Raw genomic sequence first — 16,207 nt, forward strand, 5'->3', positions numbered from 1 at the left:
GCCACCACGCCTGGCCTATTGCAACCATTTTAACACTCTAATTTAGAATAAAAACAATTTGTACTTTTATGGGTATGCTTTATTGGTTTTAATTATTTCATAATTTGACAGAATACTGTGTTTTGTTTCAGTTAATTTTTTCTTTTTTCTTTTTGGAGCCAGAGTCTCGCTCTGTCAGTCACTCAGGCTGGAATGCAATGGCGCAATCTTGGCTCACTGCAACCTCTGCCTCCCGGATTGAAACAACTCTCCTCCCTCAGCCTCCATAGTAGCTGGGATTAAAGGTGTGCGCCACTATGCCCGGCTAATTTTGCATTTTTAGTAGACACGTGGTTTCGTCATGTTGGCCAGGCTGGTCTTGAACTCCCAGCCTCAGGTGATCCAACCACCTCGGCCTCCCAAAGTGCTGGGATTGCAGGCATGAGCCACCCGCGCCTGGCCAGTTAATTTGTTTTTTAAAAAATACATATTCAGGCCAGGCGCGGACGGCTCACACCTGTAATCCCAGCACTTTGGGAGGCCGAGGTGGGTGGATCACCTGAGGTCGGGAGTTTGAGATCACCCTGACCAACATGGAGAAATCCCGTCTCTATTAAAAATACAAAATTAGCCGGGCTTGGTGGCGCATGCCTGTAATCCTAGCTACTTGGAAGGCTGAGGCAGGAGAATTGCTTGAAACCGGGAGGCAGAGGCTGCGGTGAGCCAAGATCATGCCACTGCACTACAGCCTGGGCAATAAGAGCAAAACTCCGTCTCAAAAGAAACAAAAACAAAAACATATTCATACATATATAAATACTTGCAAAATTTTTCAGTTCTGGAAGAACATAGATAGAGGATAAATGAGAACCCTGTACACCCCTACAATTTTTTTTATAAGTTAGACATATAATTATGGAGGGCTAATAGATGACCCCAATAATAGAAGTAACTCTCAGCCAGGCGCACTGGCTCACGCGTGTAATTAAAACACTTTGGGAGGCCAAGGCAGGTGGATTGCCTGAGCTCAAGAGTTTGAGACCAGTCTGGGAAACATGGCAAAACCCTGTTGCTACCAAAAAATACAAAAAATTAGCCAGGCGTGATGGTGCATGCCTGTGGTCCCAGCTACTCAGGAGGCTGAGGTGGGGGGGATCACTTGAGCCTGGTAGGCAGAAGTTGCAGTGACCACCTGAGATTGCACAGCTGCACAGATCCTCTCTCAAAAAAAGAAAACAAACAAACAAACAAAAAAGCTTAAATCCATTTAAGCTCAAAGATTATGATATTAGGCCAGGCGCAGTGGCTCATGCCTGTAATCCCAACACTTAGGGAGGCCGAGGTGGACGGATCATTTGAGGTCAGGAGTTGAGACCAGCCTGACCAAGATGGTGAAACCCCATCTCTACTAAAAATACTAAAAAATCAGTCAGGCGTGGTGATACATGCCTGTAGCCCCAGCTATTCAGGAGACTGAGGCAGCACAATCGCTTGAACCCAGGAGGTGGAGGCTGCAGTGAACCGAGATCACGCCACTGCACTCCAGCCCGAGCAACAGAGTGAGACTCTGTGTCAAAAAAAAAAAAAAAAAGCAAAGATTATGGTATTAGATCAAATGTTCCTACCAAGAAAGACATTCTTGCTGGAAGTTTCTGAAGATGAGGACTTAGTAATTATAGAAACTGACTTCTCCAAAGACAGAGTTAAATTTATAATGTGCTGGACCCTTGGGAAAGATATTTAAGAACAAGGCTTTTAATTATAAAAATGCACAAATAGGTATCTTGGCTGAGGAGATAATGAACATTAAATATGCATTCTAAACTACAAAAGCAATAACAAATTATATCATTCTATTTATAAGATTTTCTCATAAAAATATATTTCAGTGAAATGTTCAGAACAAAGGGAGAAAAGATTTCTATTAAACTCAGTTATATCTTGATATGAATTACAAAGGTTACATTAAATTTGATATCATAGATATTTGTTAATAGTCTAAGTCCAAAGGACTGAGGTTCTGAAGGAAATTTCTTAGTCATTAGCAGATGTCTAACTCACTGTAACAAGCTGTAATTAGCTGGGCAATATTTCAGCATTAGAGAAAAGAAAAATATTCAGTGCTTAATCCCTTACATAATTTCCTTTAAACTAGAGGTTCACATTTTAAATCTGAATTTAAATAGAATCTTATGGGAGAAAATATCCCTAAAAGGGGATTATTTTCCCCTCTAGTACAAAGTTAAGTTGCTTTAACCTAAGAAAAATATGTTACAGATTATCTAACAATATGACTACTGGAAAACTGCTAGGCAAACTGTATTACCACTGCCTTAGAAAAGGTCACTAATAAGTGAAAAAAGTAGGCATTAGAAAAGACAATTATGATATGTAAACATAGAATTTTTAAAGTGCTGAGGGAAAAAGAAGAATGCACAATCATTTAAATACAATAACACAAATACACCTACATATATAAACACTAATACTAGATAAACAGCTTTTAAAGTGACATTTTTGTATTCTCACATAACAATCTTACATTGAGGTAATCACTCATAACAATACCTTTTAGGAAAGGACAGTTGGCAGAAAGTTTCAAAACAAAACCAAATAGTTGTCTGTATGCATGACAATGTTTTGGAAATTTCCGATAAAATCTATAGTAGCAATGTATATTACTACTACTAGTATATATTTATTAATTGCATATATTGTTTAAGTACTCTTAAGAAATATCAAAAGATTAAGCTCTATTTTCAATATGCTTATAATTTATCAATCTGATTTTTAAAATAAACTAATGAGAGAGCTTAAAAAACACTGTGTCCATATATTACCCCTTTCCTCTTTGTACATCTTTTCCTTTTGACAATTAGAAAAAAAAATTGTTTTAGGCTGGTCACGTGGTTCATGCCTGTAATCCCAGCACTTTGGGAGGCCAAGGCAGGCGGATGGCCCGAAGTCAGGAGTTCGAGACAGCCTGGCCAACATGGTGAAGCCCCATCTCTACTAAAAATACAAACAAATTAGCCGGGTGTCGTGGCGGGCGCCTATAATCCCAGCTACTCAAGAGGCTGAGGCAGGAAAATTGCTTGAACCTGGGAGGCAGAGGTTGCAGTGAGCTGAGATCACACCACTGCATTCCAGCAACGTGAGCGAGACTGTCTCAAAAAAAAAAAAAAAAAAAAAGGCAACTTCCAAAGTATTAACTTTCATATTACAGTAAGATGTGCATTATACTCATTGAATTATAAAAAGATATAACTAAACAGAAACAGGGCTGAGGCAGGAGGATCACCTGAGCTCAGCAGTATGAGACCAACCTGGGCAACACAGTGAGATCTCTTCTCTTAAAAAAAAAAATCAAAAAATTAGTTGGGCATGGGGGCACACATCTGTAGTCCCAACTATTTTGGAGGCTGAGGTAGGAGGATCACTTGAGCCCAGGAGGTCAAGGCTGTAATGAGCTATGATCACAACACTGCACTCCACAGACTGGGCAACACAGTGAGATGCTGTCTAAACACACACACAACACAGACACACACACACACACACAAAGAGAGAAAGAGACAGAGAGAGAGTGGGTATTCTCAGATTTGTCTCCTCTTTCATTTCTTCTCTACTTCCTCCAACTGATATAACTCTGCTAATATTTAGAACCAGGCTTGAATCTCAACACTTCTGAACACAACTGCTAAGACGCTATCTTCTTCCCTAACGCATCTCCTCTGATATCCAGTCAGTCAAACTAGAAATATAGCAGTCATTCTTCACACAATGGTCTACTTCCTACTCACCCTTTAAGACTCAACTTAAGAGTCACTTATTCTGGAAGAAGTCATTCCTGGACCTATTTCCACCCCTGCCTGTAATGAGTAATGCTCCTTTATTTTACCAAAGCACATAATTCAATGGAAATATCTGTCAGTCTCTGTCACTTATTCTGCAAGCTCCATGAGCAACCATGAATTATGAAATTTATTAAATCATGCAGTGAATTATAAGTGTGTGATTGATCAAGGAAGAAGATATTTGGACTTCTGAAGACACAATGCATATCCAGGTTATTAGGTAGAGGAGAGTTCTTAAAACTGTAGTCCATAAAAAACTCATGTTGAGACTTGGTTAAAAGATGGAGAGATTCATAATCCTACATTATACCTATTTTAAAGATCCCTACTCTTTGTAAGGGTAAGACTTATAAGAATGACCATTTATTGAAACCCTGCAGGCAGTGCAAGGGGACCCTGCATTAGGTCACATATAAAATTTCATTTTACATTATATTTATAGGTGAAGAAAATGAATAAGGAGGCTTGAAAATACTGAGTAACTTACTAAAGGTCATATTGGTAGTAAACTATATAGCTGATATTCAAACTGAGGACTGTTTCATTAAATGCTGAATAAACAAGCTTCCTGGAAAATATTAAAATTTGGGGACCATTCTCATAGAGGGAGCAATGGAGCATAAACTAGGATGCACCACTGAAGCTATGGTAAATATGTGGTCCTTCTCTAGGGTCAAGGTGTAGAAATTTAAAACCTGAATTCTAAAGGGAAAGTAAATCTATACATCACATTTCAATTCCACCTCTCACTCTCATTCATTATATCCCCCAACCCACACACAAATACACATGTCTGTTGGTAATCTTTGCTCAAAGTATTTTGCTAAGATTTTCAGAAATGGAACTTAGACAAAGAGGGAAGAAAATATTAGATGTCTCTGCCTACTAACTCTCTTACCAACTAATATCTACCTCTTGAGAAGTGAGATAGGATTGTAATTTATGAAAATAAGGAGGTAATGATAAATACACATTAGGGTACAGAGAAGGACCTCTTAAGGATGGAATGCAAGGTACACAGAATGAGAGAAACTAAATTTTACATTTGCATATTTTTCTTTATTCTTCTACATCAGAAGAGGAATGGGGATAATAGAGGAAATATGTAAATAATATTCAGTAGCCTATGGAGGAAAGGACAAACTCATGGAGGTACTCTAACAGAGGTTGTTTTCATATGTGTCTAAGGTGTATTCTAAGTCCCACTTTACATATGAGAGCATATAAATAACATACTCAAGTCACACAATGCCAACATATGAGCTAGAAAAGAAGGTATCATGAACCCATGCTCTTACCACTGCAAGTGCAGTGTTCATTTCTACCTCACTGGCTCCTAATTTCAAGAGCACTGATTGGCTATGCTGTGTGGCTGTTGCATTCACAGTGTTGGGATTACAAGAGTGAGCCACCGCACCCAGCCTTTTCAAGCTATTTCATTGTCTGATCTAATTATAATAGTAGATTCTCTGCAGGACACAGTACTCTGAAACTAGACTTCTAAATGCCAAAGAAGTCAATGAAACTTTTAAGCGTTTTCAGCAAGTTACTCAGCTCAGAAGTACAAAGCTTGTTGGGCATGGTAGATCATGCCTATAATCCCAATACGTTGGGAGGCCAAGGTGGGTAGGATCACTTGAGTCCAGGAGTTCAAGACCAGCCTGGGCAACATGGTGAAATCTCGTCTCTACTAAAAATACAAAAATTAGTCAGGCATGATGGCACATGCCTGTAGTCCCAGCTACTTGGGAGGCTGAGGCAGGAGGATCATTTGAGCCCTAGATGCAGAGGTTACAGCGAGCTGAGATTGTGTCATTGCACTCCAGCCTGGGTGACAGAGCAAGAGCCTATCTCAAAAAAATAAAAAAGTAAATAAAATTTTAAAAAGAAGTGCAAATGCAAAGGTTGAGGTAGTCTGGGAATTTGGCACATCCACATTCGCAGCCCTGAGAGACAAGCCCACTCTTTTCTCTTCCCTAAATTGGTTTTCCTCCTCAAGTCCTCCTAATTATTGGTATTTGTAATGGTATTCAGATCTCTATGCTGAATAAAAGATACATGTTCTATGCAGCTAGACCTCTTTGCATATACATCTAATATAGTCTGTATCCTTTATAAGTTATTTTAAAACTATCAACTCTAATCCTTTCTAGAACAAAGTTAGACCTATGTAATTGAAATTAGGTTTCCCTTATTTGTCTCTATAAGCCTGGTACCAAGCATAGTACTTGACGTTTATGTGTAATATTGTAAGAAGGATTATTTATTTAAATCCAATAGGGCAGTGCGGGGCCCTTATATGGAGAAACACATACCCTCCCCCCGCCCACAAACACAAAGAATTATCCATCACTTAACGGTGGAGGCAGATTTTGAGAAATGTGTTGTTAAGGCAATTTCATCATGTAAGCATCAGAGTGCATGCACACAAACCTAAACAGTATAGTGTACTACTTCTATACTACAAAACTGTACAGCATGTTACTATGCTAAATGCCATAGGGAACTGTAACACAGTGGTATTTGTGTAAACATTATCTAAACATAAGGTAAAAATATGAAAGATAAAAACATAATATAAACCATATAATAAAAATGCCATATAAAAGATAAAAAACAGTACACCTACATAAAGAGCACTTATCATAAATGAAGCTTACAGGACTGGAAGTTGACCTGAGTAAGTCAGTGAGTAAGTGGTGAGTGAATATGAAGAAATAGGACATTACTGTACACTACTGTAGACTTTATAAACACTGTACACTTAGGCAGCACTAAATTTATTTAAACATGTTTTCTTTCTTCAATGATAAATTATCCCTAGCTTTTTTGTAATATTTTTACTAAACCTCAAGGGCTTTTTTTTTTATTTTTTTATTTTTTTTTGAGACGGAGTCTTGCTCTGTCGCCCAGGCTGGAGGGCAGTGTCATTATCTCAGCTCACCGCAAGCTCCACCTCCTGAGTTAATGCGATTCTCCTGCCTCAGCCTCCAGAGTAGCTGGGACTACAGGCACCCGCTACCATGCCTGGCTAATTTTTTTTTTTTTTTGTATTTTTAGTAGAGACAGGGTCTCACTGTGTTAGCCAAGATGGTCTCGATCTCCTGACCTCATGATCCACCAACCTTGCCCTCCCGAAGTGCTGGGATTACAGGTGTGAGCCACTGCACCTGGCCAGGCTTTTTTTTAGCTTTTAAAAAACTTTTTGGAGACAGGATCTTGTTCTGTCACCCAGGCTGGAATGCAGCGGTGTATTCCATTTAAGCTCACTGTAGGCTTAAACTCCTGGGCTCAAGTGATCCTCTCGTCTCAGCCTCTGGAGTAGTCAGGACTATAGGTGTGTACCACCACATGCAGCTATTTTCTTTCATGTTTTGTAGAGGCTGGGGTCTTGATATACTGCCCAGGTTGGTCTCAAACTCCTGGCTTCAAGTGATCCTCCTGCCTAGGCCTCCCAAAGTGCTGGGATTACAGGTGTGAGCCAATGTACCGGTCTTTTTTTTCTTTTTTTAGCTTTTTGACTCTTTTGTAGTAACACTTAGCTTAAAACACACATTGTACAGCTGTACACAAAATGTCTTCTTTCCTTATATCCTTATTGTACTAGCTTCTTTCTATTAAAAATTTTTTTGGCTGCATGTGGTGGCTCACACCTGTAATCCCAATACTTTGTGGGGCTGAGGCAGGTAGGTTTCTTGAGCTCAGGAGTTCCAGACCAGCCTGGACAACATGGAGAAACCGGTCTCTAAAAAATATAAAAAATTAGCTGGGCATGGTGGCATGTACCTATAGTCCCAGCTACTCAGGAGACTGAAGTGGGAGGATCACATGAACCCAGCAGGCTGTGGATGCAGTGGGCCTTATTACATCACTGCACTCCAGTCTGGGTGACAGAGTAAAACCTTGTTTAAAAAAAAAAAAAAAAAGTTTTAAAACTTTTTTTGGTGCAAAACTAAGATACAACCACACACAGTAGCCTAGGCCTACGCAAGGTCAGGATCACCAAGATGTCACTAGGTGATAGGAATCCTTCAGTTCTGTTATAATCTCCTTTTTTTTTTTTTTTTTAAACTTTAAGTTATGGGATACATGTGCAGAATGTGCAGATTTGTTACATAGGTATACATGTGCCATGGTGGTTTGCTACACCCATCAACCCGAGCTCTGTTATAAGCTTATGGGACTCCCAAAATATATGTGGTCTTATCTTTGGCCAAAACGTTGTTATGCAGTATATGGTTTTAGATACATCAAGAATCTTCTGCCTGGGTGTGTGGCTCATGCCTGTAATCCCAGCACTTTGGGAGGCCGAGGTGGGTGGATCACCTGAGGTCAGGAGTTCAAGATCAGCCTGGCCAACATGGTGAAAACCCATCTCTACTAACAATACAAAAATTAGCCAGATGTGATGGCACATGTCTGTAATCTCAGTTACTCGGAAGACTGAGGCACGAGAATCGTCTGAACCCAGGAGGTGGGGGTTGCAGTGAGGTGAGATCACTTGAAGGAGTTTGAGATCACCCTGGGCAACAATATATTTTTTCCTTTTCTTGAGACAGTCTCATTCTGTCACCCAGGCTGGTGTGCAATGGCATGATCTCAGCTCACTGCAACCTCCACCTCCCGAGTTCAAGTGATTCTCCTGTCTCAGCCTCCTGAGTAGCTCAGATTACAGGCATGTACCACCACAACTGGCAAATTTCTGTATTTTTAGTAGAGACGGGGTTTCACCATGTTATCCGGGCTGGTCTCGAACTCCCAACCTCAGGTGATCCACCCACCTCGGCCTCCCAAAGTGCTGGGATTACAGGTGTGAGCCAACGTGCACGGCCTACAAAAAATTTAGAAACTTAGCTGTGTGTGGATGCGTGTGCCAATAGTTCTAGCTATTCAGAAGGCTGGGGTACAGGATCACATGAGCACAGGAGTTTAAGGCTGCAGTGAACTATGACTGTGCCACTGTACTCCAGCCTGGGTGATAAAGCAAGACTATCTTAGGGGGAAAAAAAAAGGTTGAATAGATGAATGGATAAATTTTCCCTCCTGATAGCTTTAAGAATATTGGTTTTATATGAAATGAGTTCAAGAGTAGAATGAAGACAAAAGTCTAGATAGGAATTTACTTTATCTATAAATGAAACCAGATATATGGCAATGTTACTACTACTAATTTATTGACGGTTATTTCCATTCTAATACATGAAAGAAGAAAATGCACATGCACGCAAGTATTCAGAAAATACTTATCAATTACTCAATGAATGTCTACTAAATACAAAGTACTTTATCTTGTAAAATTCCTAAGACCAATCTCCCTGGCTTAGTTCTTTAGTTATTTTCCTGGAATGTGGCTGGAGAGTGAATGGTAAATAGAGAATTAACTTGACAACAGATATACTTCAAAGTAATTCAGAGCTCACGATATTCTTAAATTTATACAAATCACTATATGTAAAAGAGACTTTAATGACATACATATTTCTGAAAGTAAAGCTAGAGAAAAAGTGTAAAGTATGATTTACTAACCACACAAATATCTGCTTGTTTGCAAGAACAGGTTGGGCTAATTAATAACTCCAATTGAGACCGAAGTTTCTCATCATCGCCGAGAACCTGGTTAAATTTCTTCACAAAATCTTGTGCTTTCCCGGGGTCAGGCAAATTCTCTATAAAATTAAAAGAGAATCAATATTAAAGAAGGAAAAAAAAAAAAACTATTATACTAAGCTAAAGAACAGGTGCCATAAAAATATTGTGGGGCCACTAAAAGAAAATCAGCCTAACTAGTTCTTAGAAATAAAATTAAGATAAAGATTGTTTTCTTTTACTTAACATTAAATCAATAGTCCCACTGCGTAAATAATTTGTTTGTCTGTATTGACGTTTATTACACGTTTAGTGAGTAAATAAACATACTCACTTGCTATGGTCATCAGTTTCCCAAACATGGCAGAACAGTTAGCTTCTGACTGAAATTTAAAACAGAAACAAAAGCACAACTAGTCATATATGTTAAGAAATTTCTGTAACAAAATCAATACTCATTACTGTATATTTTTCATGAAGTTCAAAAAAAAAAGTTCATCACAGTCTGCTCAATGGAAAATGGTTTTACCAAATATATACACTAAATTAACAACAAAGAATTACATAGTAGCAACTATTAAGACAAATAGAAGGAAAGGAGATGTTAGGAGGAAGGTACCAAAAAAAACACAAGTATACAACTTTCACATGAAAGTTACGTTGACAGAAGATTGGAAAAAGATCAATGAAGCAATCAACATATAAAATTATCGTATCAGAATTACTATGAAACTACATGTCAAAAAAAATTAACTAAAAATATAAAGAGGAGAAACTCTTTTTTTCTGGAATAGAGTTTTGTTAGCTACTTTGTGGCCCATTATTTAAATAACTTCAGGAAAACCTCCTTTCTAAAATGTACTTCCCTTTCCTCTATCCCATAAAGCATTACTTTATATTTCAAAGTTTGCCAGGCTAGGTGCAGTGTCTCACACCTGTAATCCTAGCAATTTGGGAGTCCTAGGCAGGTGGACTGCATGAGCCCAGGATTTTGAGACCAGCCTGGGAAACATGGTGAAAACTCACCTCTACAAAAAACATACAAAACCTATCTGGGTATGGTGAAGCACACCTGTAGTTCCAGCTACTCAGAAGGCTGAGGTGGGAGGATCAGCCCAGTGACATGGAGGCTGCAGTGAGTTGTGATCATGCCACTATGTGACAGCCTGGGCAACAGAGTAAGATCCTGTGTATTTAAGAAAAAAAAAAAAAAGTTTCCCGCCCCTGTTCCAGCATCCATGTGTCCTTGAGGACACATATATATGGTCCCCTGGTTAAGAACACCTATTCTAGTAAATACACTTAAAAATGTAAAGTTTTTTTCCCCACGTTGCAAAAATTTAACAGCATTATTTCTTTTAGTTTGCCACTGGCATATTTATAGGATTGATATCTGATATTCACTCTATACTGAGAGACCATGAATCAGGCAGTGAAAAAGAAATATGATGTCTAATGTAATTTTATCTTGAAATTTAATTCTAATTATTTGAAAACTGATTATATATAAACTCTCAGTGTCTGAAAACTTCATATAAACTAGAAACCACCATTTCTTTGCTTACACTGGAAAATAAGAGTTTGTTATACTTATTTTAAATGGAAATTTAGCCTGGACAACTACAGAAATTATATTTAACTGACATTTGGAACAAAACACCTGAGATACTTTTTCCTTGCTTTATTATGTAGAACTACAGAAAATCTGAACAGTGATATAATAAACTATGAATTTAAACAAATCATGAACCTACTGTAGGCTGCTTGTGCAAATCCAACAGTTCGCGTACATGACTCCGAAGCATGTTCTGACACTTCCACATTTCGTTGAGAGCTCTGTAAAGTTATGAATATGAAAAAACGCATTACATAACAATACTGGAAATTATTCAGCGTTACAACCTTTCTTGTTGCATGCTGTATATACACCACTCTTCTACATCTAACTAAAAGTTTAAACACCGGGAAACATATTTATTAGGATTTAAAACTATTTAGTACAAATGGTAAATATAAGCCTTCTTATGAGAGAAAATATTTGACAGGTTTAGAAAGATTAATAGATAATAAAGAGATTGAAAGATGTACTAAATACAGGTAGCTAGAAAGTTCTGGTACAAGGAAAGAAAATGTCAAAGCGTAAGGGACATACAGCAAACTGAAAACCATGTATATGCTTGGAGCACAGGGCATGTGTGTGGAGCATAAGGAAGCTGGAGCATTCCATAGACACAGATCAAATCATGAAGGCCTTATTATACAGGCTAAGGTGTATACATGAAGCACTATAGACTATTTTGAAAAATGAAATATCAAAAATGATGCAGATTCAAGATGCCAAATTTACATTATTGTGTTCATTCTAAACTTTTCTCTCTCCAGGAACACAGATTTTCTTCTCTCAGAAATCCCATCCGTATTTCCAGGTGCCCAGGTGACAGAGCTCTGAGAAATCACTAATCTCTAAGCACTCTTTGTCAGATATTTTGAAATGTAAACAAACATCGAAACCTTAAGCAAGGAAAGGTATTAGTAACCATGATACAACACTATCTTAATAGAACTTCTGCAAAAATGGCAGTCTTTTTTATTTTTATTTTTGATACACATCTCACTCTGTTGCCCAGGCTGGAGTACAATGGGATGATCTCGGCTCACTGCCTCCTGGGTTCAAGCAATTCTGCTGCCTCAGCCTCCCTAGTAGCTGGGATTACAGGCGTGTACCACCACGCCAGCTAACTTTTTTGTATTTTTAGTAGAGATGGGGTTTCATCATGTTGGCCAGGCTGGTCTCGAACTCCTGACCTCAAATGATCTGACTGCCTCGGCCTCCCAAAGTTCTGGGATTACAGGGGTTAGCCAACACGCCTGGCCTAAAAATGCAGTCTTAATCTAATAATGCAGGAACACCTGAAGAAGCCACAAGGGCAAACAGTCAAATTCCTAACTCAGAATTCTTTTTTTTTTTTTTTTTGAGACGGAGTCTTGCTCTGTCACCCAGGCTGGAGTGCTGTGGCCGGATCTCAGCTCACTGCAAGCTCCGCCTCCCGGGTTCACGCCATTCTCCTGTCTCAGCCTCCCGGGTAGCTGGGACTACAGGCGCCGCCACGTCGCCCGGCTAGTTTTTTTTTTTGTAGTTTTAGTAGAGACGGGGTTTCACCGTGTTAGCCAGGATGGTCTCGATCTCCTGACCTCGTGATCCGCCCGTCTCGGCCTCCCAAAGTGCTGGGATTACAGGCTTGAGCCACCGCACCCGGCCTGAATTCTCTCTTTTTTAAGACACAGTCTCACTACGTTGCCCAGGATAGTCAAACTTCTAGGCTGAAAAGACCCTTCCATCTTGAGATCAGAATTCTTAATGACATCACTCATTTACTTTGTGTATTTTTGACAAAAATTACATATACTATCATGTACAACATAACATATGTATATATTGAAGTGAAATGAGCACACATCCTGGTTGGCCTGGGACAGTTTGAGTATGCTGGTTATCTGAGCAAAAATACCAATAGTGAAACCTTTCAGTCTGAAAATAATCCAGCTGGACCATCAATCATATGACCATCCTACATAGAGAAGATCTGAATATGTTCACCCAACAAAGAATCAGTATTCAGTTATTAGGCTTAATATTTAGTCTGGAAGGATAAAGCACCAGCAGTTTCAGACACTAGCCACAGGTATTTTGATATATGAGTAAGAACACTTTTAGTGTTAACTGACCTGAACATGAATCATAATATTTTGTTGATAAATATTTACCTGAGGTTCTTGATTCAACTATAGAAGCAGCAACAACCCAATCAGTAACAATTAATTAGATAAGATGAAGTAGTTTTATGAAATCCTTAGGAAATACAGCAGTTATTTGAAAAGTAACTTACTTTACAGCATTTGGATCCAAACTAGCATATAAGTAATACAAGCATTTCATTCTCTCTTCTGTTTCCAGGTTGTGGGGGACAAGATACTGAGCAAAGATTTTCTCTACCAACAGTCTAGGAAATAACAACAACAAAAACCTAAGTGACACAATTATTCTATTTTTAAGAAGCAATTTTTTTTTTGAGACAGGGTTCTTGCCGTGTCACCCAGGCTGGAGTACAGTGGTGCGACCTCGGCTCACTGCAACCTCTGCCTCGCAGGTTCAAGCAATTCTCCCACCTCAGCCTCTCCAGTAGCTAGGACTACAGGCATGTGTCACCATGCCCGGCTAATTTTTATATTTTTTGTAGAGACAAGGTGTCCCTATGTTGCTAAGGCTAATCTGGAACTCCTGAGCTCAGGCAATCCACCTGCCTTAGCGTCCCAAAGTGCTGGGATTACGGGCATGAGACACCGCACCCAGCTAACATTTTAAGTTTTAACCATCTTGTGCCAAGATACCATATCAAGATAATAGCTATGTGTGCACATACAATGGAAGATATCAGTTTATAATGACTTCCTTCCTTGGAAAACATTCAGTACAGTTTAACTTCAGAGACATGGTTACTATCTGTGGCTTTATAATTTGTCAGTACGAAACATTTGTTCTAGAAGGTTTAAATGTTATTCCTAAATACAGGGTGCTAGGCTGTTCCACCTACTCTTCAGCAGTCTAGAACAATAGCGAATTCATTAATGCAACATATAAAGCTATGATCCACAGTAGAGTTAATTCTCAAGAAACTCCTTAATTTCCTGATTACAGTTCAGCCCATTTCCCATGTTGTCACATCGTTAAAAACAGGGTCCCCCCTGCTTCATATTACTTCCAGAAAATGTAGTTTTTCCTGTGTATATCTGATCATTCTTCTCTCCATAATCTAAATTCCTTAACAATATTGGAATATCCTTCTTGCTAGTACATATTGCTTGTATCTTCTTGCTTTTATTATTTAACATCACTGGATTAAAAATATACAAGGTCTCTTAATTAACAAATGAAATACATATCCAGTGATGCCAAAGAAGTTAGCTTAATTAAACAAAACAAAAGAAACTATTCTGCACAAACCAAGTATCATCTGTATGATCCAATACAGAATTATAAGTAATATTCAGAAAATGAAAACAAGTTAGTAATCCCTCTATTGGTAGTGTTGTAAAAAGGAAAGTAGTAGTTAATTGAATAGTGCTCTCTTGCCACATATTGGGCTAGGATGCTTTACATTCTTTATTTTATTTAATCTACATGATAATCCTATAGAAAAGGCATTATTATTTTCCTTTTATATAAAACTGAAGTGCACAAGAAGTTAATGAACCTCTGGTAAGAATACACATCTAATAAAGGGCAGAGTGAACATTTGGTCTCTAACTCCAAAGTCCATGCCTATTTCACTATTAAAAGGTTACCTTATAATCATGGACAGAGTCTTGTTTAAACACAGTATATAAAATATGTAAAAGTTATCTCTAAACTTAGAAATAAATGACTAATCAAGTTGAATGAACTTAATTTTTTTATGAAGTAAATACATAAAAATAAGAAATTACTAAAATATTAGACATTTTTTAAGTAAAAAGTAGTTTTATACTCAACCATTCTACCAACATATTAAACTCACTTGTCATCAATGCTGTTCTGATAATAAATATGCAAAAGTTTGTCCTTTATCCAGCTGACTTTCTCTGCAGCTTCCTTTCCTGCTTCACCATGAAGACAATATTTCTTATAAAGCTGAGCCAGACCCATCATAGCTTCTTTTCTTACTCGCCACTAAAAAGCATAAAATTTATTAGATGAGAAAGATAACAAAACTCTGTACTAACTTCCAAAGATTGCCTTGGGTTCATTAGGTTGTACAATCTTATGTGTGCCTTTATAAACTGGCACATTATTTCTCTTCATAAAAGGCTTTACAAACAATTTTGAATCTGTTCCTATTTAGAAATTTTCCAATGCAAATATTGCTAATGATCTACTTTTTTCTTTTTAAAGAAATGGAATTTCTTTACATTGCCTAGGTTGGTCTCAAATTCCTGGGCTAAATAATCCTCCTGCCTTAGCATCCCGAGTAGCTAGAACTACAGGCTACTGATTTTTTATTTCCCTTGAAAACCAGTAATAATCTTATGGGGAGATTTCATTTGATTCTATTGAAATAAAATTCACCAAGTTTTAGAAGTGATTATAATTTTCCTTGCAAACAAAACCCCTATTATCTGGAATGTTTTAACTGCCAGCCACATCCCTTTAGATGTTAACTTCGGATAAGAACAAAATTCACTATCAAGAATTCTGGGCCAGGCACGGTGGCTCATGCCTGTAATCCCAGCACTGTGGAAGGCCAAGGCAGGTGGATCGCTTGAGCTCAGGACTTGGGGAACTGACTACCCAGTGAATCTAAAATCCTAGGAAATCTAAAATTGCAGTGAATCTAGGAGTTGAGCTGTCTGACTACCCAGTCAATCTAAAAATACGCTCACAAGCTGACAAAACCTGCCCACTCACACAGAGCTTCCAATCAGCTGTGCAGGGATTCAGTTAAAAATCTAACCAAGGGTGGGCAGCACTTTGGGATGCTGAGGTGGGCGGATCACCTGAGGTCAGGAGTTCACGACCAGCCTGGTCAACATGATGAAACCCAGTCTCTCCTAAAAACATAAAAATTAGCTGGGCATGGTGGCACACACCTGTAATTCCAGCTACTTGGGAGGCTGAGGCAGGAAAATCACTTCAGCCTGAGAGGCAGAGGTTGCAGTGAGCCAATATTACAGCACTGCACTCCAGCGTGGGTGACACAGTGAGACTCTGTCTCAACAAAAAAACAAAAAACAAAAAACTGACGAGATAT

At 38.5% G+C, this 16,207-nt stretch overlaps 1 protein-coding gene across 1 annotated transcript in view; it reads right to left on the bottom strand.

The window, feature by feature from the left end:
• PDS5A (PDS5 cohesin associated factor A) overlaps nucleotides 1-16,207 on the bottom strand; it is a 156,311-nt gene that overhangs the window by 62,020 nt on the left and 78,084 nt on the right. Inside the window, exons 11-15 of the mRNA XM_017854266.1 lie at nucleotides 14,978-15,129; nucleotides 13,310-13,423; nucleotides 11,177-11,258; nucleotides 9,757-9,805; nucleotides 9,363-9,502 (exon numbers count right to left, since the gene is read on the bottom strand). Coding sequence (XP_017709755.1) covers nucleotides 9,363-9,502; nucleotides 9,757-9,805; nucleotides 11,177-11,258; nucleotides 13,310-13,423; nucleotides 14,978-15,129 — 537 coding nt within the window. The remainder of the gene's footprint in view (nucleotides 1-9,362; nucleotides 9,503-9,756; nucleotides 9,806-11,176; nucleotides 11,259-13,309; nucleotides 13,424-14,977; nucleotides 15,130-16,207) is intronic.

Source organism: Rhinopithecus bieti, unplaced genomic scaffold (assembly GCF_001698545.2).
Source record: "Rhinopithecus bieti isolate Rb0 unplaced genomic scaffold, ASM169854v2 scaffold_2339, whole genome shotgun sequence".
NCBI lineage: Eukaryota > Metazoa > Chordata > Mammalia > Primates > Cercopithecidae > Rhinopithecus > Rhinopithecus bieti.